Source organism: Idiotropiscis lumnitzeri, chromosome 3 (genome assembly GCF_059441095.1).
Source record: "Idiotropiscis lumnitzeri isolate Australia: NSW breed Sydney's pygmy pipehorse chromosome 3, RoL_Ilum_1.0, whole genome shotgun sequence".
NCBI lineage: Eukaryota > Metazoa > Chordata > Actinopteri > Syngnathiformes > Syngnathidae > Idiotropiscis > Idiotropiscis lumnitzeri.
This window is the reverse complement of record NC_142393.1, coordinates 9,027,487-9,050,416: the sequence shown is the minus strand read 5'-3', so window position 1 is coordinate 9,050,416 and position 22,930 is coordinate 9,027,487. Positions and strand designations below refer to the sequence as shown.

The following is a 22,930-nucleotide window of genomic DNA, read 5'->3' as shown; positions in this document are numbered from 1 at the left end:
TTTATTCAACAGTTGACAACTCAAATAAGCAGAGTTGTGTCAGCAAAATTCATAGACAAGCATGAAAAAAGCTATACTATAAACAAACCAAGAGTTATAAGTTTTCCCCTAACGGTATTTACAAAGAAAACTCGCAGCGCTTCCGTTGTTCAGCAAGCAAGAGGCGACAGTTGTGACAGGACAACTCATGGCTGCTCCACCGTGACAACGCGCCTGTTTTCAATGCCCTGATTATCCGACAGTTCCTGCCCGAGAAGAACATCACCATGCTGGCTTAACCTCCCAACTCATCTGACCTGTCTCAAGGGGCTCATTGAGGGTACCCGTTTTACAGACAACATCACGGTGGCCATGACGACAGAGCGGCAAAGAATCCCGTAAGAATCATAACGGGCGAGCATGAACGTGTGGCAGAGAAGGCTATGAAAGTGCATTAGGTTCAAGAGGATTACGACAAAGAGGAAAACTTGTAGTTCAGATTTGAACAACTCAAGTCCTGTTAGTCTTTGCCATTTTTAATCCCATCATACGGGTTTTCCTTCCTCCCTGCTACCGTCTCCATGGAGATAGCCGTCATATAGCTCTCTAAGGTGAAGGATGAGTTCTTCTGTGTTGTGCCCGGTGAGAGCTGACACAGGAATGACTCTCTGAGCAACACGGCTCTTCAAAGTCTCCAAGTTCTCCCGAGCTTCCTGTAGGTCTATTTTGTTGGCCACAATTGCATGAGGCCGCTGAGACAGACCGGGCTCATACCGGTCCAGTTCATAGCGCAGGTGCTGGAGCTGATTCCAAGGCTCTGGAGAGGATGCATCCAAAACAAAGAGCAGGAATCGGCAACGCTCAATGTGCCGCAGGAAAGAGAAGCCCAGGCCTCGATTTAGATGTGCTCCTTGAATGATTCCTGGGATGTCAGCAACTGGATCAGGAAGCACAGATATTTTTGAAAAGCATGGTAAGTATATAGGTGAATCCTGAAAGTATTCATCGTAGTCACTATTTCGATGTTGGGTTTCAGTCTTAATCGTAAACTGAATACATTCATTGACAAATGTTTTTTTTTTTTAAACACAATTAGAATTAAACGGAAGAACCAAAATAAAATACTTTGTTGCTGCACCTATGGCAGCAATTACAGCCTAAAATCATTTTTGAATATGGTGCCAAAAGCTCGTGTTGACATCAAATGCAGCAAATACAAATAATGATCTTGTTAGCTTATCTACCTGCGACTTGCTCATGATCCCTGTACATGACAATTCCAACATGTGGGTTGAGTGTTGTGAAAGGGTAAGCAGCTACAGCAGGCCTGGCGTTGGAGATGGCTCTCAACAGAGAGGATTTGCCAGCATTTGGAAAACCAACCTGACGGAATAAACGTGTTTAAATACAATCAAATTACTGTACAGACTTTGGCCAAAGTGAACAACATGCATTTTCAACAAGACTCTCACTAGTCCAGCGTGAGCCATAGTGCGCAACTCTAGATGAATAAGTCTCTCCTGGCCTTCAGTTCCGGGGGTTGCCTCCATTGGAGCACGATTCTCATTGGAGAGAAAGAACCTGTTGCCTTTACCCCCGGACCCTCCGAAAACAGCCAGATAAACTTGGCCATGCTCAGAGAGATCCACTAGAGTCCTGCCATCCTCCTTCACCACAGTGCCAACTGGAACCTTTAAAAAAAATGCAAGCTGTCCCAATGAATAACCAGTGACAAAAGCAGGTTCCTATCTAGAAACTTGAGAAATTCCATCTGGGCTCACATGAATAAAGGTTGGGCGGCCATTCCGACCATAGCAGTTCTTGCTTCCCCCTGACTGTCCGTCTTCTGCCATGTATACAGATACTAACTGAGCCAGAGACTTGACAAGCCGATCAGCTGAAACAAAAGCGAACCAAAATTTAGCTTAAACACATATCCGCCGTGCAAGATGTCGATATACATTTTGTCGACGTTATTCTCTCACCCTTGAAGGAGATGCTTCCTCCATCACCCCCATTTCCGCCATCCGGTCCGCCCCACTCTTTTCGAGGCTCGCTGTGAAAGCAGCAAGCCCCTTTTCCGCCCGAACCGGCCACCAGCCGCACGCATCGGTGGTCCACAAAGTGACGAGTCTGTGGATGGATGTCAGAACAACATGAGGAACAAGAAGAAATAAACGAGTAATGGGGCAAATGGGAAATAGATATTTAAATTTAAATGCACTTTACTTTTGCAGTGTTCACAACCTTGATGTTTTTTTTAAAAAAAAAACGTTTTTACTGAACATGCACAAATTAGTGATGTGCAAATGTTTACTTTCATTATTTTTATTATTCAAAAATGTGACATGTCACATGTTTACGTGGCACGGTTAAATATTTAAAAAATAATACATCATAACGAGTCACAGTGACCCATATTGCAAAAATGAAACTTTTTCAGAGATAATCTCACACTTACCAGCTTCTTTTCGGAAACGTCCCTTTTCACCTGTTTAGCTCGGACTTTAGCCTGCAGTGGAGCGGCGCTGCTGACATCTCTTTGCCGTCTCCCCGCCGCTTGAAGTAGACAGCAAGTGGGTTCCTTCTCCACCCTAAAGCATGCGACTCCAAAAGATCTATCTGGGAAAAACCTAAGACGTCCCTGGAATCTCGATAATATCGTTAGCATTTCCACGCTTCGGTCTCAACCGCTTGCATCACCATAATTATTCTTGTTACTTTTAATCGTTAAAAACAGTCGACCTCGGACAATGGTGACTCGAACGGAAGAGAATAGAAGGACGACGGGAAACCCGGAGGGACACAACTTCTTCTTCTTGTAGCGTTTTATTATGGTTGGCAAAGAAAGGTTCAGGTGCAGTACCGCCATCAATTGGTGTGGAGTAAAAATCAGGTATGAGTACGAACCTATTCTGCCAAATAATAATTGCCATTATGAGGGTCGAAAAATGCACGAAAACTCATGAATCTTGGCACACACGTCAGGTCTGGTGCAAAAAGGCTGACTAGTGCTCCCTAAATATTTTGGACAATGTAGCCCCGGTTGAATGTTTTACCTTGATCTACGAAAATGAGATGGGATGTAACAACCCTGGACCGACAAAATCTCTCTTGGAGACGTATGCTAAACCAAACAGCAAGTCCGTCATTTTGAATTTACTTTTCAATCCTGCGTCACTTTGACTACAAAAGCTGCTTTAACTTGACCAATATGATCTTACCCAGTCAAGCTTTCACACATTTGACGAGAGTCTACGCCTGAAGAGATCTACAAATGTATTCTCTATCATACTGGTAGCGCCACCTGCCGACTAAAGGAAATATGTTTTATTTTATTTTTTTTAAATTTTCTCCCAGCGATTAATGAGATTTACCTCACGTTTGCTTGTTTTTGTGTACAGGGCCTCAAATGACACAACAGTCCTGTTAAGTATTTAAAACATACAAGTTGACACAAAAAAAGGAGAAAAGAATCACATCAAGTGACAACAGGCGTGTGTGTGTGCGTGTCTGCGCGAGCGCAAGTGACGTTACTTGTGGGTGGAATCTGCAGCTATGAAATTTTCTGGGACAGCAGCGTGCACGGTTCAAAAGTTTTCGACTGCTCTCGGCTTTGTCTACACCGAGCAGCGATGAAGCTATTTGTGCTGCCGCTGGTTCTGCTGCTCTGCCTGTGGCAACTTCATGAAGGTGCACAAGCCTGCAAGTGTGCCACAAGGCATCCACAGCAGATCCTTTGCCAAGCTGACGTCGGTAAGTTTAACGGGCCTCCAAATCAAGTCAGGTGTGGAGTTGCAGGTTTTCACAATGACTAAAGGCTGTTAACATTTTAATGTCCTTCCAATTTTCTTTCTAGTGCATTTTGTGTTCAAAGGTCTGGCAAAGTAACTCCAATTGTTTTAAATGGCATCGATTGACTGAGTGTTTTTTCTTTTTTGATTAGAGTATGAAGTGATGCAGTGCTTTTTATGTTTCCATTTCCAATCAATTTTGTGACAAAGTGACTTCAATGAAGGTTTTGTTGTGTGATTCTGTGTTTCTAGTAATCAGAGCCAAAATTGCTAGCATGACTACTGGTGCACAAGGTGAAAGCGGCTCCGAACCCATTAAATATAACATCAAATGGAAAAAGGTTAAAAACTCACTACATGGTTGTATCTCCATGTATGTGAATTGGCCAAGTCTACTTTTAATCTTTTTTTTTTCCTCCTCTCCCAGCTGTTCAAGGGCCCTAAAAGTAATTTTGATGCCATCTACACAGCATCCGGCTCTGCTGCCTGTGGAATTACTCTGAGGACTGGCGTTCAATATCTACTGATGGGTATTTCAAATGATAAATTATTCTCTATGAAAATGATCCGTACTAGTGTCCAACGATCGTTCATTTCATAAAATTGTCCTCTTTTAAAGTGCTGTGGTACTTGATTAGGTTGAAGTATGAAAACCCACTTCTGTCAGGGATGGACCGTTCCGTCCCCAGTTCAGAATACCCATATCTGGTTTCGCACATGTTAAGGACTAAAATGTGACTTGTTAGTTGGATGTAGCTTTTATCAAATGTTACTAAATTGGACACAGAAATTGCAATCAACTGAAGTCTTAGGCAACACTGTTTAGGTTTCCCATTTTCCTCAAATGCTGTCAAGTTTTATTTCCTCCCCCCCTCATTTATGATCCCATTTCTACCATTCCAGCTGGACTGCAAGCCAACGGCTCGCCCCACATCACATCATGTGACTTCTTTCAACCGTGGAACCGCATGAGTATCGTGCAGAAGAGCCTGTTAAGGCACTATAAAACGGGCTGCGACTGCCAGGTAACAACACAAGTGACGGTTTCAATACAAGAAAGCTGCTTTCATGGAGTAAGAATGAAGTGTTCCATTTAATATTTGCTGTTGCCGTTTTGTGCTCGTCATCTGAAATTGACATCTATGGGCCTTTGGCCTTGCATTGCGAATGCCACGGCTCACCTTTTTTTCAGGGTTTGGTCAAAACATTAGCAATGCAAGCCCGACGGCTCCTTGATGCCAATTAGTCGTGAGCAGTGAGATTGAATGATTGGCTTTAACAGTATTCTATGCATCGTATTGATGCAAATTGCTCGTTTGGACTAGTTTGCGTTCCCCTTAAATGGTTGCCATCTTGATATCAAATGTAAAAAAGTTGTTCTGAAATACTCTTGCTAATAAGTGGACAAGCGCTAACTGCTTTAGCAGTGATTAGCATTCCAGTGATTGCTCAATGTAGTGCATGTAAACTTGCTGACTAAATCTGTCCTAACCACCTGCAGATTACACGCTGTACCTCCTTCCCATGTGTCTTGAGCAGCCCGACAGAGTGTGTGTGGACCAACCCGTTGCACAAACAGTTAGCTTGCATCAGGAGAGACGATGGTTCTTGTACCTGGTATGGGAGGAACAACTGGAACTGGGCCAATTGGGGGCGTTTCATGCACACAAGCCCATTAACTCATAAATAAAATTCATTAAAAGAAACCTTTGTTTTTCTGTGGTGATCACTCATTGGTTTCTGGCTCCAAAGCGCAGACCTGACTCTTTTGAGTGATTTCACATCTCTTCACCAGCACTTAAAACAGTTTCTTAAATACTGCTTGTCCAAAAACTATTTGTAAGGATTAAATATTGCACCACTATAGGAGACTGCTGTTTAACTGTACTGAGATGATTGGCATTGGCCGTTATCCATTTCGTTCAACGGCAGAGTTGCAGTGTGTTTTGATGTATACTTTTTTTTTTTTTCCCATGGACTCCATGATGTTCCACAATACTACCAAAATAGAATTATATGTACTTATTGGCAAAATGAAATGCAATTGACCTGATTGTGATAACAAATCTGTTTTAATAGCATGTGATTCTTGGAGTGAATGTGACTCAAAATAATTGCTTTCACGCCATGGCAAATAAGCAGGACCAAACCTAATAAACGATGTTCAGTATTGTCAAGATCTGATTTGAATGACCCTAGCATTCCAAATGCATAAGTCCGCATTAAATATTAGTCAATGTTAGCTTATCAGGTTCGTGGGTAAATTAAAATAAAAGTATGGAGTCACTTGAGAATCAGGTTATCTGCAAATGTAGACAGACAAATTTTCTGCTCGAAATGTATCAGACGCTTATTTCATGGTTGCTGATTTTTCGCCGCATTTAGCTATTATGGAATTAGAAAGACATTAGTTGTAATCTTTCTTTGGAATAGTTGGGTTGGCTAAGTGGTGGTCGTTTCCCAACCTAGAGGTTGTGGGTTTGGGGATTTTTAGGGCAAATTGTCAGCATTTAAGGGCAGTCCAAATGTTCACACACAATTCTGGAAAAGAAAGAACAGGTGTAGCCTATAAGTAATAACATCTGAGTTACAGAGGGGCTACAAATGTGTGCGTGCCTGCCCTGCACACCCCTTCTGGAGGGATTCCAACCACAATTTAAAAGCCAAAAACACCGCGATGACACGCCGGAAATCAGAAATCCCGGAATCCAATTTAGCACTCAGGTGTCAGTAATTAACGTCTTGCTTTTATTTCATTACATTTTTATTTGACTGTGTTTTTGCTTTATACCTGAAGGTGAAAACTGTCATGAGCGCGTGGTTGTGACGTCACGTATGGGCGGAGTCTGCAGTCTTTTAAAGTCGTCGTTAACATGGCTTCTCAACATTGACAGCCAGTTCTTCGTACAGGTCAAACCTCCCTATCCGACACAACTGGGCCCTTTACTTTATTTTCTGTTTTCTTAATTGATTCTTTTTGCTTAGTTGGCCTGAACGCGCAATGATGAGCTGGACGAGGAATTTGGGGCTCCCCCTGGCGCTGCTGTGCTTGTGGCGGCTTCCGCAAGAAGCACAAGCCTGCAGCTGCATTGTGAAGCATCCACAGCAGGCGTTTTGCGAAGCAGATGTCGGTAAGTTGAACGGGACTCATTATATTCTAACTTATCTTGGGGCTTCATATGGCAAGTTTGACTTTTCTGAAATTGCCGTTGTGTTAGCAAGTCTGTTACTTTTACTGTGGTTAAATGCACTGCTTAACCTGGCGTTTTTGTACAGAGTGACCATTTTAACAAGTAGAGGACAGGAAACTTTAAAAAAAAATAAATTTTTTTAAAACATTTTAATTCTCCATTCAGACTCATTTTATTTTTATTTTTACTTTATGACAATGACTTTACAGAAACCTCAAGTGTTAATTACTAATTACTTTTTTTTCTCTTGTCATATATCGCAAGGATGATGAAGTGGAGAACTGCAGGTGTTGCTGATCATGTCAATTAGGGCATTTTGCATTTATGAGGCAATTTCTAGTAGAGTTGGTGATGGGTCAATTTTAAGTCTGGTGCAATACAAATAAAGACTGACTTGAGTTGCGATAGCTTAAAAAATATACATATTTTTAAAATGTGAGCGTGTCTGTTCAATGTTCACGTACTTATACAAAATGTAATAGTTTTGTATGACCTTTTATTTCGCTCTTGATTTTATTCTTCAAGCCAGTTCCTGATGTTCTCCTGAGATTATTTCTGGATGCCCTTTTTTGTTTTGAATGTAAATCTATTAAACAACAACTGTCTTTCCAGTCATCAAGGCGTGGGTGGTTGGGAAGTCTCGCTGTACCTCAAGTCATATTAAGTATGACATCAGACAAATGGAGGTAAGACTTGTATTTATGCATGCAAATTGAACAGGAGTCTAATTTATTTCTATTCCAGGTGTTCAAAGGCCCTAACGAAGAGTTTGATTCCATCTACGCCGCACCGAACGTCACAGCATGTGGTTTCAATCTGGTCAATGGCACCGTGTATTTAATCATGGGTACTGTATATTTATTGCATATTGCCCTAAGTGATGTTTGTTTTTCAGGCTACAGTGACTTTGTGTGAGGCCTGCTAGCTAGTGTGCTAGCTCGCCTGTTTGCCTTTGGACAGGCTAGCTAGATAAATCCAGTTTGTATACCGTTTTCCTGCTCATTACCTCTCCTGTCATTACAGGCAAGTGGGATTCCAACAATACGCTGTACGTCACCCTCTGTGACTTCTTTAAGCCGTGGGCGGACTTGACGGCCATCCAAAAGAGAGGTCTGGTAAAGCATTATGAAAGGGGCTGCAATTGCAAGGTAGGATTACAAAGCGTGGATTTGAGATGGACAGTTTTACTTCTAGGCAGATTTTAAGTGTTGATGCATTACATGTTGTGAAATGACGGTCCTTGTGTAGTATTGGTTATGTTGAGTAATGGAGAGAACTGTTAATGATTGTTGGCTTCGGACCAGTCATGCTTCAATGTTGCGAGAACTTTTTTAATTGCTGTCCTGTTTCCTGCAGATCTCACGCTGCACCTCAGTCCCGTGCGGCAACAGCCCGACCGAGTGCTTGTGGACAGACTTTATGATGGAGAAGGTGTACCGACACTTTGTTTGCATCAAGAGGGGCAACGGCCCTTGTGTCTGGCAAAAGGGGCTCTCTTAATTGGATGAAATTAAAAAGAAAAACAATGCGGAGTATTTCATTTGGTTCTCATTCTCACACCAGATCGTTTTTGGACAAACTTGTTTTAAAGGGAACGTTTGGCATAACGTGTACGTACACTGTGAGCTGAACTTAAACTCCAACCTAGGTCTTGCGCACAAGTGAAACACTAGTTTTGAAAAATAATAACTAAATGTTTTAGAAAAAACAAAGAAATCAATGGAGTTTGAAATGAAGCCTCATTCAGGAGGATTTGGGTAAACAGGTGGGAATGTCCTTCATCAGTTGCTTCATCTCAAATTAGGATGACATCTGGAGGAGGAATTAAGTTTAAGAGACGCTCATGTATATTTTGTGGGTGTGACATTTTTTGGGCAACAAAACTATGATAACATGTTTGTTTAAAAGTACCATGTTGCCTTGACATAAAAGTTTAATTTGTTCAGTTCGTTTAATGAGGAAATGAAGCATGTGACACTGTACCCACCTTGACCACTTGGGGGCAGTATCAAACAGCCCTTGTTCATTTGAGGCTTCTCAACTCCTCTCAGATCATCAGTGCAACATTAATAGTTACTGACTACTGTCTTCATGTTTTGACCTTCTGACCTCTTCAGTCCTACCCAAACTAAGCTAAATTCGCAATTTGTAACAAATGTAGCCATTAACTGCATTCTGTTAAATTTTGGCATACATTAGATTTGCCATCAACTTCCACAGCCATTTCATTGCGAATGCTTTTAATTTCTCCTGAATGTAAATTCTCTCATTTTAATCTGTCGATATATAGAAAGAAATGACTGACCAGACTACTTCCTTGCATGCAATTGCCGCACTTAGAACAAAAGAAACCATTCACCGGTATGATTTTTCAATTCAAGATGCAACACAGGTCTGTCCTTTTTTAATTGTCCAAATGCTTTGTATTTCAGTTTCTCAATAGTAAATGTTAGATTTGTGTTATTTGGTGCCCTAACAGGAAAGCAGACTGCATTTAAAAAAAATAACTCAACCTTTTTGCTTATTTCTGACATGTTTGGTATGGTCGAGACCAGCCCTCTATAGTTTTCTCCTCCATTCCCAAACTTCTACAAACCAAGTATAAATGTCCTCAGACGCTCATTTGATAAAGATATCAGATCAAAGTCAATCTCCTCAATGGAATTCCCACAGAATGTCAAATTGCCCCAGGCACTTGGGTAGATCATGGCCGTCAGCTTGTTTGCATTCATCTCCACAATCGCATAGAAAACGAGCAGCAAATATTAGACATTGTTCTGTTTATTTACATAAATTACACATGGCTTCAACAAAGCAAAACAAACCAACTTCATAAGCCTCAAGGTCAGGTTAGTCTCAGTTACATGTTCAAAAATATTCAATAACAGAATAAAAAAAACAAAAAATAAATTCTACTCAAAGAAAACAGACTTAGAAAAAAAAAAGTGCCTCGGGCAATTAAGGAAAAAAAAAAAGTATTCTTAAAGTAGATGCAAGAAGTGGACTAGTGAGCCATGCAGTCACATGCGCAAAATGTGACAAATTTAAATTAAAAACCTCATCAGGAAATAACACTAGGGCATCAGATACCCCAAAAAGATCCTCTTGAATGAAACTACTTTGCTAGATATCAATCAGACTTAGAAAACAATAATCCGAGGGCAGACATCAACCCTGACCTTCACAGCTGCCCATTACTGCTTCTGTAAGATATTTGAAAACGAGTCGTCCCTCGTCCCCTTCTTGCAGCGTATCCCCCTCTGAAGCCTTGGCCCCTGCGGAACCACCCAGGGACCCCAAATGTCTCCAGATTACGCTTGCGCTCCTCTGCCCAGGTGAGTCTGAAACAAAAACACACATGAATAAGTTAAAGAATAAAGGGTGTGGTTGGATATTGTAGAAGCCACGATACCTTAGTTTATTATCAGAAGAGATATTATCAAAGAAGGACTTTGCTTTGTCATAGTAGCATTTGGGTCCAGAATTATTCTCAAGTGTGTTCAGGTGCGCTTCGGGGCTTTGATTTGCTCCTCCATCATCATTTCCATCTGCAGACGAAAAGTAGTTTTGATCCAAAACTCCATACCAAATTTGTTTGTGACGAAAGCGCATGCACGAGAAGAAGCCAAACTTATATTACGTTGCATAACCAGAGCTGCAACTGGTGCTGAAGGAACAAACCTTTTATTTTCAACCTATCCCGCGCCTCCCGCTCCAGTTCCGCCTTATCGAACTGTGCATTCGAGTAGTCAAAATCAAAATCTGTGTCAAATTTGAGGGTGGCTGAGGGAACCTTGGCCATCATCAACAGGCCTCTACTCCGCCTCCTACGTCTTGGCTTGCCTACAACACAATCATGAGCAATCAATCATTTATTCATCATCTGCCAATTTCAGGAATATTTACCTTGTCGTCTGGCAGGAGGCCCGTTTTCATTCTGCTGGTGAGAGGATTCTTGAAGAGAATTGGGCACAACCGGGTCTAGTCTCCCTTTCAAATAATATGCATGTTCATGATAATTCATTTATTAACTGGACCCTTTTCTTTATTCATAACCATTTAAAAAAAAAAAAAAAAAGTCATCTTGCCAGATTAATGGAGAAATACACCGCTCACTTACGGCCCGATCCAATGCCCCTTCTAGTGCTTTCACCTCTCGCTCTTAAGGGCTCCCGCCTCTCCCAGTGCTGATCTTGCTCCTGGGGAGGAGCCAAATCGCTCCTCTTTTGAAACTCTTCCACACGTAGAGTTTGAACTGCCTTTTCCACCATGGGGGCTTTTCGAACATGCAAGCCTGGAAGCATGGGCCCTGAATTGAAAATAAATGAGAATTGGAAAACCTTTTAGGTTAAGGGTCAAATTTAGGGGAAATTTGTCACCGACTTACCAAGGCCAAGAGCGGCAGCATACTGATGATTGAGAAGTGAACTGGCAGCAAGCGGGTTGTAGGCAGGGATCTGAAGTGGACTAAATGGTCCAAGAGGTGGGTAAGCACCTGGCGGCCCAACACTTGATGACTGGCAAAAAAAAAACAAAAAAACTTTTCATCAGAGAATCAATCTGATAAATGCTATTGCATACAGATAGAGTTCAGTTTTTTTTGTTTTTTCTTCAGGCTTGACGGCCATATTGCCAGTTGAAATTGATAGAATTCGCTATTCAAATAAAACAATACAGCAGTGTGTGACACTGGAAAGCTATTACCCACATGTACTATTGCTGGATCTTGAGGTAAGCCATTGTGTTTTGGGGCTTCACACAATGTGATATCTTTGATATCACTGCCCCGGAAGGTGATATACTCATAAATATCATCTTTGGGGGGTGTAGGTCTGTCTGTGGGTCGTCCTTCCGTTCCAAAACATTTGACTAATTAGAAGAGAGCAATCGTTTAGGCGATACGGTTGTAGAGTATTCAAAAGCCCATGCACGGATTGCTGTCATGTTTACTTACCTTTCGCCAGCACCACTGTAGAGTTCACTTTGTCGATTGTATACAAAATCCCCTCATAACGATTTTGGGCCCTTGAAAGTAGCCCTATTTTGCAACCAATGTATGGCTTTGAAGAACTCATGGCTGTTTTTCAGAGACCCCATTAATGGTTCACAAACTCAACCCACACAGTGCAAGCACCAATTTGAAAGGTTTGGTGTGATCCAACTATAAGCCACGCCCACCACGCCCAGTGTTGTTTCATCACACCTGGTCATGATGAGGCACTGACTGAACTTTTCATCCACAAATTGAATTGGCTGTAAATGAATAATTCCATGACCATTTGTAAGATTGACTAAATATTTTAAATTAATAAAAAATAAAAAATATATAAATAGGAAAAATAAATAGAAATTAAGTATATGCAAACACTCAGACAATCCAATTAAATCACATCTGAAACAAAGATTACACATTTAATGTCAGTAAAAGTAAATATAAAGACACGTTTTTGACAGACTTCAAATAAACAACACGTAGTATATGTCAAAAATCTCATTACTTTTTTATATTTCTGAATATAAAATTTCTATAAAAATTATTAAAACACCATACGTACAAATGTCTTCATACAAAACAAGTAATATTTGTACCCTCAACCTTATAGTGTGACGAGACTACTGAGAAATATTTCAATACATTTTCCCAGATACTGATATCAAAGAGACATTGACATCAAATATGAGTTAAGCTTGATCAGTATTATAGACTGTCTGTCATTTAACGCAATAAATCTTGAATTGAGACATATAAATTAGTTGGATTGCATATTTTATGCAATATCTTTAGATGTATTTCTCTTTCTTTATTTGTTGGAATTATTTTCATATGGTTATAGAAGGACATTCTAATATAATTGTTAGTACAGTATTTACACATAAGATCAATACAATTTATATATTAAAAAAAAAAAAGTTGAATCCGTAATCTTATTTACTTCACCTCTCATTTGGAGGGATCCTCAGCTCCCAAATATCTCCACATTAGCGCTACTCTTTAGTTTCTTAAAATAACCAATCAAAACGCTTTTCGAGGATTACGTCATGAACGACTCATCCAATGGGCGCATGCGTCCCTCGAAGCGGTGCAGTTGGGCAAAGATGGCGGCGGTTTCAGATTCGAAAGATGTTTTGCCCAAGACGGGTGGACGAAAAAGTAGCTAATCAAGTGGCAGTCTTAGCGCGTCTCTACCACCACCACCAAGATTGTCTCGAAAGATATCTACACCGGAAATTTAGCTGCCAGTGTTTTTTTTTCTTCATATATTGAACGTAGCAAAATGAGACTTTGACAGGAGCTTGCTAAAACTGCTAAGACAGTTGAAGTTCGTTTAGCGAACATTAATTTGTTTTGTGCACATTTTCCTCATCTCTGGTGTGTATGGGAATCCTTACGAACATCCTCTGCGTTGGCTGTTGTAGGGACAGAATGCAAGGATGTACTCGTAACAACGCGGGACTCGACACTTCATAAGCATGGCTGCAAGCGGGACAGCATCTGCAACAGTCCCGAGTGTGACAGCTGCTCAGAAGGAGTCCGTCTCGGTTATATTGGATGCTACACCCGGTGTCGACAAGCCTGCAACTATTAACCAGACTTTGAATAGAAGCGTCGTTGTGGCGAACAGCAATGCGGACAGACTGGCACCTGTTGACAGCAACGACCGTCACGCACAGCCCCATTCCACTTCTGTCAACAATGGACCTCTAAAAGGAAACATTGCAACATTGTCCGCAACTCCCAGTGCAAGTATTCAATCTTCTTCGTCGAGTGGAATTAGTTCATCTACATCTACAATGACGCTTGTGAGATCACCGTCGCAACCATCCACCACCACGCAACGCCCCACAGTCACCCTTGCAAACAAAACCGTCCTGCAGGAAGGCAAATTTGTAGCTTATTCAAGTGTCACATCTGGGTCAACCGTGAGGTGCCAGACTGTTTTGCAGAACCCGACCAGGACTTCTGCACACGCCACCATCGCTGTCACTCCCACTGGTGATATTAAAACTATTGCTACACAGGCTTCGACCCCCCGACACTCCCATTCGCAATCGAATGTCCAAAACGTCCAAATCCCTGCAGGTAACCTCTCGAAAGCGATCATTTGATTTAATTGATTGTGTGACATGAGTCTGTTTTGAAGTAGAGTGGTTGTAAAGCTAGATTGCTGGAATGCTGGTATGGAAAACTAAATTCCTTAGAGAGCCAAGGCGAATATTATTTAATTATTTGTCTTTTTAAATGCCAAGTTAATTTTTTCATAATACGTCAAACCTGCATCAAAATTCAATAAAGCTTTAACGTGACTTATGACTAACACCAAAATCAGTGCTTCTTAACATGAGGCACAGGTGTCACTAGTGATACACGGGCTCCCTCCAGTGTTTGAAAAGAATCACTGACTTAAATGTTTATTTAAACTGTGTACTATAATGTTCTAATCGCAAACATTTTAAAGTCTGCAGTTGTATTTAACCTTTCAGAACAGTTTGCTACAAATATTTCAAATATAGTTTTTATTTTACTTATATGCAATCCCTTTTAGTTCACTCATTATGTAAGTAGAGTCTTTTATTTTCCTACATTGAAGTGCAGTATTATTGTACTTAAATTGCATGTTACAGTTTTTTTAATTCAGAATGCAGTTCAGATAATTCTCCATTTTAATCATATTTTATCTGTGAAAAATATACTTTTTTTTTTAAATTAATATTTTGACAATAAATGCTGCATGGCACTTCGTTTCCATTTATGTCCACTGGGTGGCACAGGTACTTTACTTTGGAAATAAAAATTCCTCCAAGAGTGCAAATATCATCACTTGTAATACATCTCAAATTTTACAATTCAAGGAATGAACGACACATCCTAAAAAAATGTTTTTCTCAACAAAAGCACAATCAATCACAAATATTTTGGCATTCGGTGGTTCATTTAATTTTTCATGTTTTTTTTGTTTTTTTTGACCGGGACAGATAAGGAAGTAGATCACAAATACTCTCCTTTTGCCTCTTTCAGGTATGGTTTTGGTTCGCAGTGAAAGTGGACAGCTTCTGATGATTCATCAACAGACCTTGGCTCAGATGCAAGCTCAGGCGCAGTCCCAAAGTGCCATGACACCACGGCTTGCACTTCCCAGCAGCACGAGCCCAATTACATCTCTGCAGGTACTGAGGATTGTCGAATAGATGAAAGCAAACAAAATGTGGCTTGTCCAGCTCAACCAAAAACATATTTCTAATGTCCTGAATAATTCAGCACAGCCGAGCATTAAAATAGTACCAAGTATTTAAAAACTGTTTTGAAATGCCAATTGTCGAAAGGACATATTCACTGTATGTAAAAAAAACCTTTCATATGCTCCCTGCTGGTGAACAGAGTCCAGGCGTGTCACTGCTCGCTCATGCTGTTACCCCGACCACAGTTATCAAACAAGCCTCAGCGGCCCAGACAACTGCGTCGACCGCTTCCGCACCGGTGCTACAGGTAATTTTCACATGCATCCAAATGTCAGCAGGCCAAATGTGAAACTTGTGGTCTGCCCAGTTATGAATGTGCTCAAGCCACAAACCACACCAGTGCCATCTGCATCACGTACTTCCTTTCGTATGCTTGCCTTTCTTTCCATAAAGCTTGTTGAGGGAGTAAGAGTATGTCAGGTTCTTGGTAAAGATACAAGCCTGTCGCTGCAGTGTCTGGTTTAAGCTCATTTACCAGCAACATTCCGAGTATTTACGCAGCATTTTCTAAGACTATTCTCACATGGTTCATTTTCTTGTCCCTCTACTGCCAATGGACCCTTGTAGAACACTGTCATGCTGGGAGGAAATGCCACCACCATCAGACAGCTGCAAGGAACACCCACAACGGCTCAGCCTGCTTCTACATTTCCGGCACGGTTCCCCGGGGTCACTCGAAGCCATGCCACTCCAACCGCAATAACAGTAGTAAGAGAGAATCTTTGTTGTGGGTATGAAATATGCTCACCCAGATTGCTAAGAACCCGCATTAAGTATTTGTTCTTTCCAGGAGACACTGGAGAATGTGAAAAAGTGCAGAAACTTTCTGTCTACGCTGATAAAAATGGCATCCACTCTAAAGCAGCCTGCTGGAGCCTTCACTAATGTCAAAGAGTTGATCAGAGATCTGCTGGTGGGTACCACTTTTTGTTTATACCGTGAACCGTGCTTCATTATTCATGAATGTACCCATTTACGCTTCTGTTTCGTGGACCTGTATTTTTTATTTTTTTTTGCTTTCTGTCATGCTCTAACATACCACACAATGGCACTGTAGCACTGGGTAATAGGCTAGTAGTAATTGGTGTCAAGGAAGTACCTGTTATTTCAAGGTACCCTTATATGAGTGCTTCAAACTTTAATGGTCAGAGCCGTCGTTGGATTTTTTTTTTTTTTGTTTGTTTTTGTTTTGCCGTTCGAGTATGATATTCAGAAAGATTACCATGAATTCAGCTGTTACACTTTCTTTGTGTTTGTTGTACAACAGGAAGCAAAGCTGGAGCCTGAAGAGTTTACCGCTAAGTTGTACAAGGAACTAAACTCCGCACCACAGCCATTCCTTGTACCTTTTCTAAAGGTGAGCCTTTGCGCTATATTTTTTCTTATTTATGTATGCTGCAACTTTCTACTCTTGCTGGCAAGTGTCCACTTGGGAATTCTTTGAAAAAAAAAACCAACAACTATGATTTAGTAAAATAACATATTCTTCTATTGGAGAGCATTGACTAGAAAGTAATTTAGATTGGAACCGCCAAATGACCCTACAGGTGACCATCTGAAAGATAAACTCCACCCGTGGGCATTTCTTTGTCTTTTCAGTATTTTTCTTTTATACCACCACAAATGGTACACTGATAACCTTCTGCAGAGAGGAAAAGTGTAATTCAATTATCATATTAGTATGGACCAGTCATCACATCCATGACCCTGAAGTCTGCCAGGGCAGAATTTAACAGCAATATAATAATAGCATTCACAATACTACTGAAATGTTATTTCAAGGATCACCTGTATAATTAATTAAGGTTCATGGTAGCAAATGTTTGAGCATGGAACAAAAAAAAAAACCACTGTTCATTAGGTTCCCACAAATTATTATAACGATCAACCAATGTCACGGAACAGTGGTCAACTTTATAGGTTACAGACCTGGGCAAAAAAAAAAAAATGCATCCATTATGACAATTAGTGATTCTGACAAGTTTCACAAAAGTTTTCTGCATCATCATGTTTTTTTTTTTTGGACTATCTGTTTTCTCTCTCTTCTTCATGTTCTACTCTAGCGAAGCCTCGCAGCTCTGCGCCTGATGACCCCAGATTCCGAAGCCTTCATCCAGCTGAGCCTTCTACCTCAGCCGTGCACTCACCCCGCAGCCACGGCCTCCTCAGCGCTGACCACCGTGGCGCCCCGCTCCTCTCTATCCCCTATTCCTGCCGGCACTCCTGCAAACAAAACCACCGTTATTAGTCTCAGTCAATTGCCTCACAGTAAACCTGGAATGGTAATTTCATTTTATCCAACAGCAAAAAAAACAGTACGTCCAGCTTTGCAGTCTGTGTATTTTCTTCATCTGTTTAAATGTGCTCGGATCGTAACCCAGCAACAAGGGACGATGGCGAGGCCTCAAATGACGCTGGCGCAGGCTCCAGTCGTAACTCTCAGAGGAGCGTCTCACAGTCGCATCATTTTTGGACAGCTGCCAGCGGTCAAACAGCTCAATTCAGGTGTTAATTTTTCCCCATTTAATAGTATTGCGGTTGACAGTCTTTAGGGGTTTTTCAGACTATAATGTGAAGTACTTCCAACGAAAAAGCGAAAACCTTTAAATGTGGAAAGACATCTCATCAAGCACAAATTTCATTCCATGATTTATTTATTCAGATCCTGAAACAAGGCAGATGTCGACTTTTGGGGCGAAAGGCGTTGAAGAATTGAGTCGAAATCATCCCAAGAACAGGCTGCAGGGAATAGGCGGGGCCACTTTCAGGTTTCTCGTATCAGTTTTGATGTGGTAAAAGTTTCATTGAACTGGAAGCGTTATAACATAATTTCACTTAAACCACCGTGTCAACTAGAACAGTTCTCTCCGTAATATATCCTATATCTCGATGATTTGTTGCTATCGGATACAAGGGGAGTTAATCCGGACTTTTCTTTTTCCAAGGGAGGATGACGATATCAATGATGTGGCCTCCATGGCAGGCGTCAACCTGTCAGAAGAGAGTGCCCGTATCCTAGCAACCAACTCTGTGCTTGTTGGTGCTGTGACGCGGTCCTGTAAGGACGAGACCTTCCTCTCCACGTCCTTGCTCACTCGGAGAGCTTTGGACATTTGTGAGGCCCGCGTTCATCCGAAAAAACAGACAGTTTAGTTTGTGAAAAGTGTTTTATCTCTGATATAAATCTTTCACACTTTTTTTTTGTAGGTGAAAAATTTGGTGTCTGCGAATTAGGCGCAAACGTGGTGAAGTACATTTCCCGTGCGGCTCAGTTTAGACTCCAGAACCTGCTGGAAAAGGCCTCACAAGTAGCACAGCAGAGGAACCCAGTCTTCAAGGTGATCCTCAATTCAGTGTGTCAGCGAGCAAAGACGCATCACAACATGCCTCAATTTTTCATTTGTCTTTTTTTTTTGTCCCCCAGGAAGATGAGCATCATGAGCGTGTCAGCGATGTACGAACCCAGCTCAAATTCTTCGAGCAGCTGGATCACATTGAGAAGCAAAAGAAGGAAGAGGTGGAGCGGGAGATCCTCCTCAAAGCTGCCAAGGTAACAGATTAGAGCAAGAATGGGCATCTTAAATGCTGGAGAGGAGTGTGGGGGGGTAAAATGGGAAAATGTGAAATCTTTTTGGTAGTTTGTTTTTTTTCCCCCATTTTTTATTTATTTATTTATTTATTGCCCCCCCCCCGCTTGCCAAAGAAAATGTCAATTGAATGTTTCTCAGCATTTTTGAGGTTTGGGGAAAAAAAAAAACTCAGCATGTTGTCATCAGTTGTCCAGCAATGGTTTAAACCAGTTACTTTGTTGATAAAAAGTTCCCATGGTTACCCGCGACTAATCACCTCAATGACTTTGAATTGCCAAATGATCAAATGAAAATAGCCCAAAATGTGAAAATTGTCCTCTATTTTCTTGAAGTCTCGGTCGCGTCAAGAAGACCCGGAGCAGCTCAGACTGAAACAGAAGGCCAAAGAGGTTTGTCAGTGCCGTATGTCGCCATAACCATGTCACATTCCTTCTATGGCGTGACGATGAATTTGTCTTACTTGTAATCCAGATGCAAGAGCAAGAGCTGGCACAGATCAGGCAGCGGGAAGCCAACTTAACAGCACTGGCGGCGATCGGCCCCAGGAAGAAGCGGAAAATGGACTCGCCTCTCAAGGTTTCAAACGCCGAGGTAAGGCAATGGTTGACGATTTGTCTCAGGCTTGATGTGTCTCATTTGAAATGAGGGACATAAAAAGGTACTTGTCCATGCTTTGTTTCAGGGCGCAGGGTCGGGTTGCAGTCATCCCGAGGGCTCCAGCGGCGGTGGCACCAGACAGCTAACGCGGCAGCGCATTACCAGAGTTAACCTGCGGGACCTGCTCTTTTGCCTAGAGAACGAAAAAGCCGACGGCCACTCGCGCCTGCTCTATAAAAGCTTCCTAAAGTAGCACTTTTAGCAAAATGACTAACCTCAGAAATATATCAGCTTTGTGAAGCAGAGTTGGATGACTTTCTCCGCTCGTCTTTGATCCCTCACTGCCATGATGAGACATCCGTCAGCAGGAACAGAATTATCTGGAACACTGAGGAGACGGCACATTTAAAAAGCCTCCTACGGCTCAGGCCTTTTGTATTTTCCGAGATGGAGCAAATATCAGTGCAGTGCCCTGATTTCAGCATTCCCTTCAGCTCTCACACTCACTCACACTTTAGCCACACGGCACAAAAAGGAAAAAAAAAAAAAAAAAAAAGATCTGCAGAACCAAGCACTTCAGATGCCAAAGGCCCCGAAAGCGGCAAAGCTCCATTTTTCTGCAACACTGCTAATTTCCTGAAAGTAAATGTTAAAGCTTTTATCTACCATCATAATTGGAGCCTCTTTTACAAAAAAAAAAAAAAAGATGTCTCCCCCCCCACCCCACTGCCTTCCCAAAGACGTATTTGTCGTCCTGTTGTCTGCTGAGCTGCCGTCTAATCCACTCTGTCCCAACTGGATTTCTCATACGAATGTTCTTTATCTTTTGTGTCCAAGCCAAAAGATTTGCAGCTGAACAATACGGCCAAAATTTAGAAATGATGTTGCCGTTGTTGTAGGTTTTCAGGCTGTTTCCATTTCGCAGAGACGAGAACATCTTTCTCATCAGCGTCAATCAAAGCACTGACAAATCTGCAGAGACAAGGGTGCTTAGTCATCTCAAAAACATTTTAATTATCACTTAGTCCGTTAAAATGATGGTGAGGAATATGTTTAAGCAAACATGGCAATTAAAAAAACTGTAAATACACAATTTAACCAGATATATTAATATCTGTATTTTAAATCAAAAGACCTGTTTTATAATAATTGAAAAAAAAGACATTTCCAACTTCATTGTGTTCAGACCACCCAGGAACAACAATTTGCGGAATTTGTGTAAGCCAAAGAGCAGAGGACGCAACCTCCTTTTATTTTCTGGGTCAAATTGACCTGATTTTATGTTTATTTTCTCTAAATGATTAATGGAATTTGTTTTGCTTCATATTTAATGGCTTCCTAATATAATGGGACCGAGTGCATAAATACAAAATGAGCATGATATATTTTCAATGTTCTGTACTGTAAGCCGACTTATATGTGTTCTTTTTGGTATACTTTGAGCAGTGTTTAAAAACACTTTCAGTTCTTTAAAACATACGAAATATGTTTAAGGCTATTTAGCAGTGCTGGGCACTTGACCCATTTTTTTGCCAGTCAGTCCCCCACCCTCCCGGCGCAATCTTGGTACCGTTCGGTCTTTGACCCTCCCGCCTGGTCCATAAAAATTGTTGGCCCCGATCATCTTCCAGCAACCCCCCCCCCCAAAAAAAAGTCGCCCTGGAAGAGATGCTAACGGCAGAGGATTATTTTAGCATCATTAGCTGGCTAATTTACTATTAAAATCTGCTTACCTTATTATGGGTTTATTGTGGTCTCATTAGTCCCCTTTTTATGATTAGTCTTCTTCTCCAGAACATACCCAATGCAAGTAAGTACGCACTGTTGGTGTTATAAGGATCGTGGTATTCCCCCCTCCCCTTATAATGGTATGCCCCATTAATGGTGGGCGGAGCTGAGGCAATTTTTGCCGTCTGCCCTTTTCCCGAGTAGGTTGATTGCTTGAGAGCCGATTCGATTCGTAGGCCACATTAAAATTGACCTGCGGCCTTTGTTAATCGAACCCTTTATCAAAATTTGTTGACCCCGGCCCCACAAATGGGCCTCCCGAGGGCCGGACCGTTCCACCCCCGGAACGCACTGCTCAGCTCTGCTATTTCGGTAGCCAATAATAACGGCAACTGACGCAAAAACATTCTATTTTCTTAATATTTTTGAATGGATCAATGAATACAAAAATAGTTTTTGAGAGGTAAAATAAATGCTACATTGATATGTGTTAATTCAGAGAAATAAACACCCGAGGAAGAAAATCAAAAGACAGACATTAATACCGCCACAGGAGGGCACTGTTGCACCATCTCTCAGATATGAGTAATTGTACACTTTCTGCCTGCGACACAATGAAGTCTATTCTTCATCACCTTTAACATCAAAAACCATGTGTCAGTCTTCAAAGGATAGTCCCTTTAATGTACTTGTTGTTTGTTCCGATACATACCGGTCATGAAAGCAGTTTAGTCTTCAACTCAAGGTGTGTATTTTGCACCCAAAACATACAGATGGACATTTTCTTTCAGTCGCAGTCCAAAGCACTGCTTCATACTGATTAAGATATGTTTGCTTTGAGGATCAGGAAGTTGTTTACTCGGTTCTCTCTGCAGACAAAATTTCTTGCACGTGCAAGGCGTTGTGTGGATGTTCAGACCTAAGCAAACTTCTAAGTCCCCTCCAATATGACTTGTCAGGCTGTATTTGCTCAAGCTACTCTGGGACAGCAAACTCAATTCCACAGTCTTGTTTGAGTTTGCATAATGAGAGCCTGCTGGCTGCTTGCAGGATAACACCGTTGATCGACAGCTATGAAGATGAATGAATGCATTTTACATATTCAGATATATGCCTAAAGTTTAGTCAATTTGTCATTGGATGAATCAGGCACGTTAAGCCACAGAGTCTTGCGTTTTGTTTACCTCGTAAATGTATTTTTTTTTTCAATGAAATTGTCTCAAGCAAAAAGTGAAGCGTTGTGTCAAGTCATTAGAGTGCACTCTATTTTCCACCCCTAATGAGGCAATAAAGTGAATTAGACTTGAGAATGGCCACATATTGACAGCCCAACTTAAAATATAGCGGGAAATGCCTGGCTCGATAAAAATAAATGTTGACTCTCAAGTTGTGTGTGTGTGTGTGTGTGCATGCACAGCAGTATTAAAAAAAAAAACTTATCACAACTATAAATAATTTACTTATTTTCTGTGTTTACACAGATGGGGAAATTTAAGTCTTCAATGAACCTGTCTCACTCTTGCCAGCAACAGGTTTGAACCTCCACTTGGGGCCTCCTGCGTGCAGCGTGGCATTTTCTATAGTCGTGATCGTTATATATATATTTTTTTTCCAGAGCATTTATACAAGATTCCCTACCTTAACCCAACAACAACGGGTTTGAAGCAGTGACGGCCAAATGAAGCTTCATGAAGCACAACATTTTTGACTCATCTCGATGACACTCTTGGCTTAAAGATGCTGTGTAATAAATTTCCATTGCACTAGCCTTTGACTTTGACTTTAAACTAAGAGCGCCATCTAGAGTAGTAAA

At 41.3% G+C, this 22,930-nt stretch overlaps 5 protein-coding genes and 1 long non-coding RNA gene across 9 annotated transcripts; 3 read left to right on the top strand and 3 right to left on the bottom strand.

Moving 5' to 3' along the window:
• Positions 1–86: 86 nt before the first annotated feature.
• Positions 87–2,796, bottom strand: mtg2 (mitochondrial ribosome-associated GTPase 2). Its single transcript, XM_088290339.1, has 6 exons — positions 2,441–2,796; positions 1,965–2,112; positions 1,761–1,876; positions 1,452–1,670; positions 1,224–1,362; positions 87–916 (listed from the first exon to the last, which is right to left on the bottom strand). The coding sequence occupies exons 1-6, from the start codon at positions 2,648–2,650 to the stop codon at positions 525–527; spliced, it is 1,224 nt and encodes a 407-aa protein (XP_088146465.1). The 5' UTR covers positions 2,651–2,796; the 3' UTR covers positions 87–524.
• Positions 2,797–3,467: 671 nt separating this feature from the next.
• Positions 3,468–5,479, top strand: LOC148339770 (metalloproteinase inhibitor 2-like). The gene is made up of 5 exons (XM_088290341.1): positions 3,468–3,735; positions 4,026–4,114; positions 4,201–4,303; positions 4,677–4,798; positions 5,275–5,479. Exons 1-5 carry the CDS (start codon positions 3,615–3,617, stop codon positions 5,461–5,463), a joined length of 624 nt encoding a protein of 207 aa, XP_088146467.1. The 5' UTR covers positions 3,468–3,614; the 3' UTR covers positions 5,464–5,479.
• Positions 5,480–6,570: 1,091 nt separating this feature from the next.
• Positions 6,571–8,499, top strand: LOC148339769 (metalloproteinase inhibitor 2-like). Its single transcript, XM_088290340.1, has 6 exons — positions 6,571–6,683; positions 6,759–6,904; positions 7,577–7,650; positions 7,709–7,811; positions 7,988–8,112; positions 8,321–8,499. The coding sequence occupies exons 2-6, from the start codon at positions 6,775–6,777 to the stop codon at positions 8,462–8,464; spliced, it is 576 nt and encodes a 191-aa protein (XP_088146466.1). The 5' UTR covers positions 6,571–6,683; positions 6,759–6,774; the 3' UTR covers positions 8,465–8,499.
• A 1,228-nt stretch (positions 8,500–9,727) lies between these two features.
• On the bottom strand, positions 9,728–12,121 carry lsm14b (LSM family member 14B). Of its 4 annotated transcripts, none has more exons than XM_088290717.1 (8): positions 11,919–12,121; positions 11,673–11,833; positions 11,352–11,481; positions 11,085–11,273; positions 10,871–10,918; positions 10,646–10,807; positions 10,377–10,512; positions 9,728–10,305 (listed from the first exon to the last, which is right to left on the bottom strand). In XM_088290717.1, the coding sequence occupies exons 1-8, from the start codon at positions 12,037–12,039 to the stop codon at positions 10,146–10,148; spliced, it is 1,107 nt and encodes a 368-aa protein (XP_088146843.1). In that variant the 5' UTR covers positions 12,040–12,121; the 3' UTR covers positions 9,728–10,145. The 4 variants fall into 4 exon arrangements, with proteins under 4 accessions (XP_088146843.1, XP_088146844.1, XP_088146842.1 ...); XM_088290718.1 differs by having other exon boundaries at positions 11,118–11,273; XM_088290716.1 differs by having other exon boundaries at positions 10,871–10,954; positions 11,118–11,273; positions 11,919–12,120.
• Positions 12,122–13,047: 926 nt separating this feature from the next.
• Positions 13,048–22,503, top strand: LOC148339766 (transcription initiation factor TFIID subunit 4-like). The gene is made up of 15 exons (XM_088291604.1): positions 13,048–14,045; positions 14,982–15,130; positions 15,342–15,449; positions 15,770–15,910; positions 15,993–16,115; positions 16,470–16,559; positions 17,266–17,484; positions 17,584–17,707; positions 17,865–17,970; positions 18,148–18,317; positions 18,410–18,540; positions 18,627–18,752; positions 19,125–19,181; positions 19,264–19,383; positions 19,475–22,503. Exons 1-15 carry the CDS (start codon positions 13,436–13,438, stop codon positions 19,640–19,642), a joined length of 2,442 nt encoding a protein of 813 aa, XP_088147730.1. The 5' UTR covers positions 13,048–13,435; the 3' UTR covers positions 19,643–22,503.
• Positions 17,845–21,209, bottom strand: LOC148339767 (uncharacterized). The gene is made up of 4 exons (XR_015842580.1): positions 21,123–21,209; positions 19,665–19,777; positions 19,253–19,582; positions 17,845–19,160 (listed from the first exon to the last, which is right to left on the bottom strand). It is a non-coding gene; the product is annotated as an uncharacterized LOC148339767 (long non-coding RNA).
• Positions 22,504–22,930: the final 427 nt, after the last annotated feature.

Excerpts from the sequence above, each read along its gene's own strand:
- mtg2 (XM_088290339.1), bottom strand. The coding sequence starts at position 2,650 with ATGCTAACGATATTATCGAGATTCCAGGGACGTCTTAGGTTTTTCCCA. Across the intron at positions 2,113-2,440 it reads ACGTTTCCGAAAAGAAGCTG|ACTCGTCACTTTGTGGACCA; the intron begins GTAAGTGTGAGA and ends ATCCATCCACAG. Across the intron at positions 1,363-1,451 it reads CTATGGCTCACGCTGGACTA|GTTGGTTTTCCAAATGCTGG; the intron begins GTGAGAGTCTTG and ends TTATTCCGTCAG.
- LOC148339770 (XM_088290341.1), top strand. The coding sequence starts at position 3,615 with ATGAAGCTATTTGTGCTGCCGCTGGTTCTGCTGCTCTGCCTGTGGCAA. Across the intron at positions 3,736-4,025 it reads CCTTTGCCAAGCTGACGTCG|TAATCAGAGCCAAAATTGCT; the intron begins GTAAGTTTAACG and ends CTGTGTTTCTAG. Across the intron at positions 4,799-5,274 it reads AAACGGGCTGCGACTGCCAG|ATTACACGCTGTACCTCCTT; the intron begins GTAACAACACAA and ends AACCACCTGCAG.
- LOC148339769 (XM_088290340.1), top strand. The coding sequence starts at position 6,775 with ATGATGAGCTGGACGAGGAATTTGGGGCTCCCCCTGGCGCTGCTGTGC. Across the intron at positions 6,905-7,576 it reads GTTTTGCGAAGCAGATGTCG|TCATCAAGGCGTGGGTGGTT; the intron begins GTAAGTTGAACG and ends CTGTCTTTCCAG. Across the intron at positions 8,113-8,320 it reads AAAGGGGCTGCAATTGCAAG|ATCTCACGCTGCACCTCAGT; the intron begins GTAGGATTACAA and ends TGTTTCCTGCAG.
- lsm14b (XM_088290714.1), bottom strand. The coding sequence starts at position 12,039 with ATGAGTTCTTCAAAGCCATACATTGGTTGCAAAATAGGGCTACTTTCA. Across the intron at positions 10,808-10,870 it reads GCCTCCTGCCAGACGACAAG|GCAAGCCAAGACGTAGGAGG; the intron begins GTAAATATTCCT and ends ATTGTGTTGTAG. Across the intron at positions 10,306-10,376 it reads TCTTCTGATAATAAACTAAG|ACTCACCTGGGCAGAGGAGC; the intron begins GTATCGTGGCTT and ends TTTTTGTTTCAG.
- LOC148339766 (XM_088291604.1), top strand. The coding sequence starts at position 13,436 with ATGGCTGCAAGCGGGACAGCATCTGCAACAGTCCCGAGTGTGACAGCT. Across the intron at positions 16,116-16,469 it reads AGTTGATCAGAGATCTGCTG|GAAGCAAAGCTGGAGCCTGA; the intron begins GTGGGTACCACT and ends GTTGTACAACAG. Across the intron at positions 17,971-18,147 it reads ATAGGCGGGGCCACTTTCAG|GGAGGATGACGATATCAATG; the intron begins GTTTCTCGTATC and ends TCTTTTTCCAAG.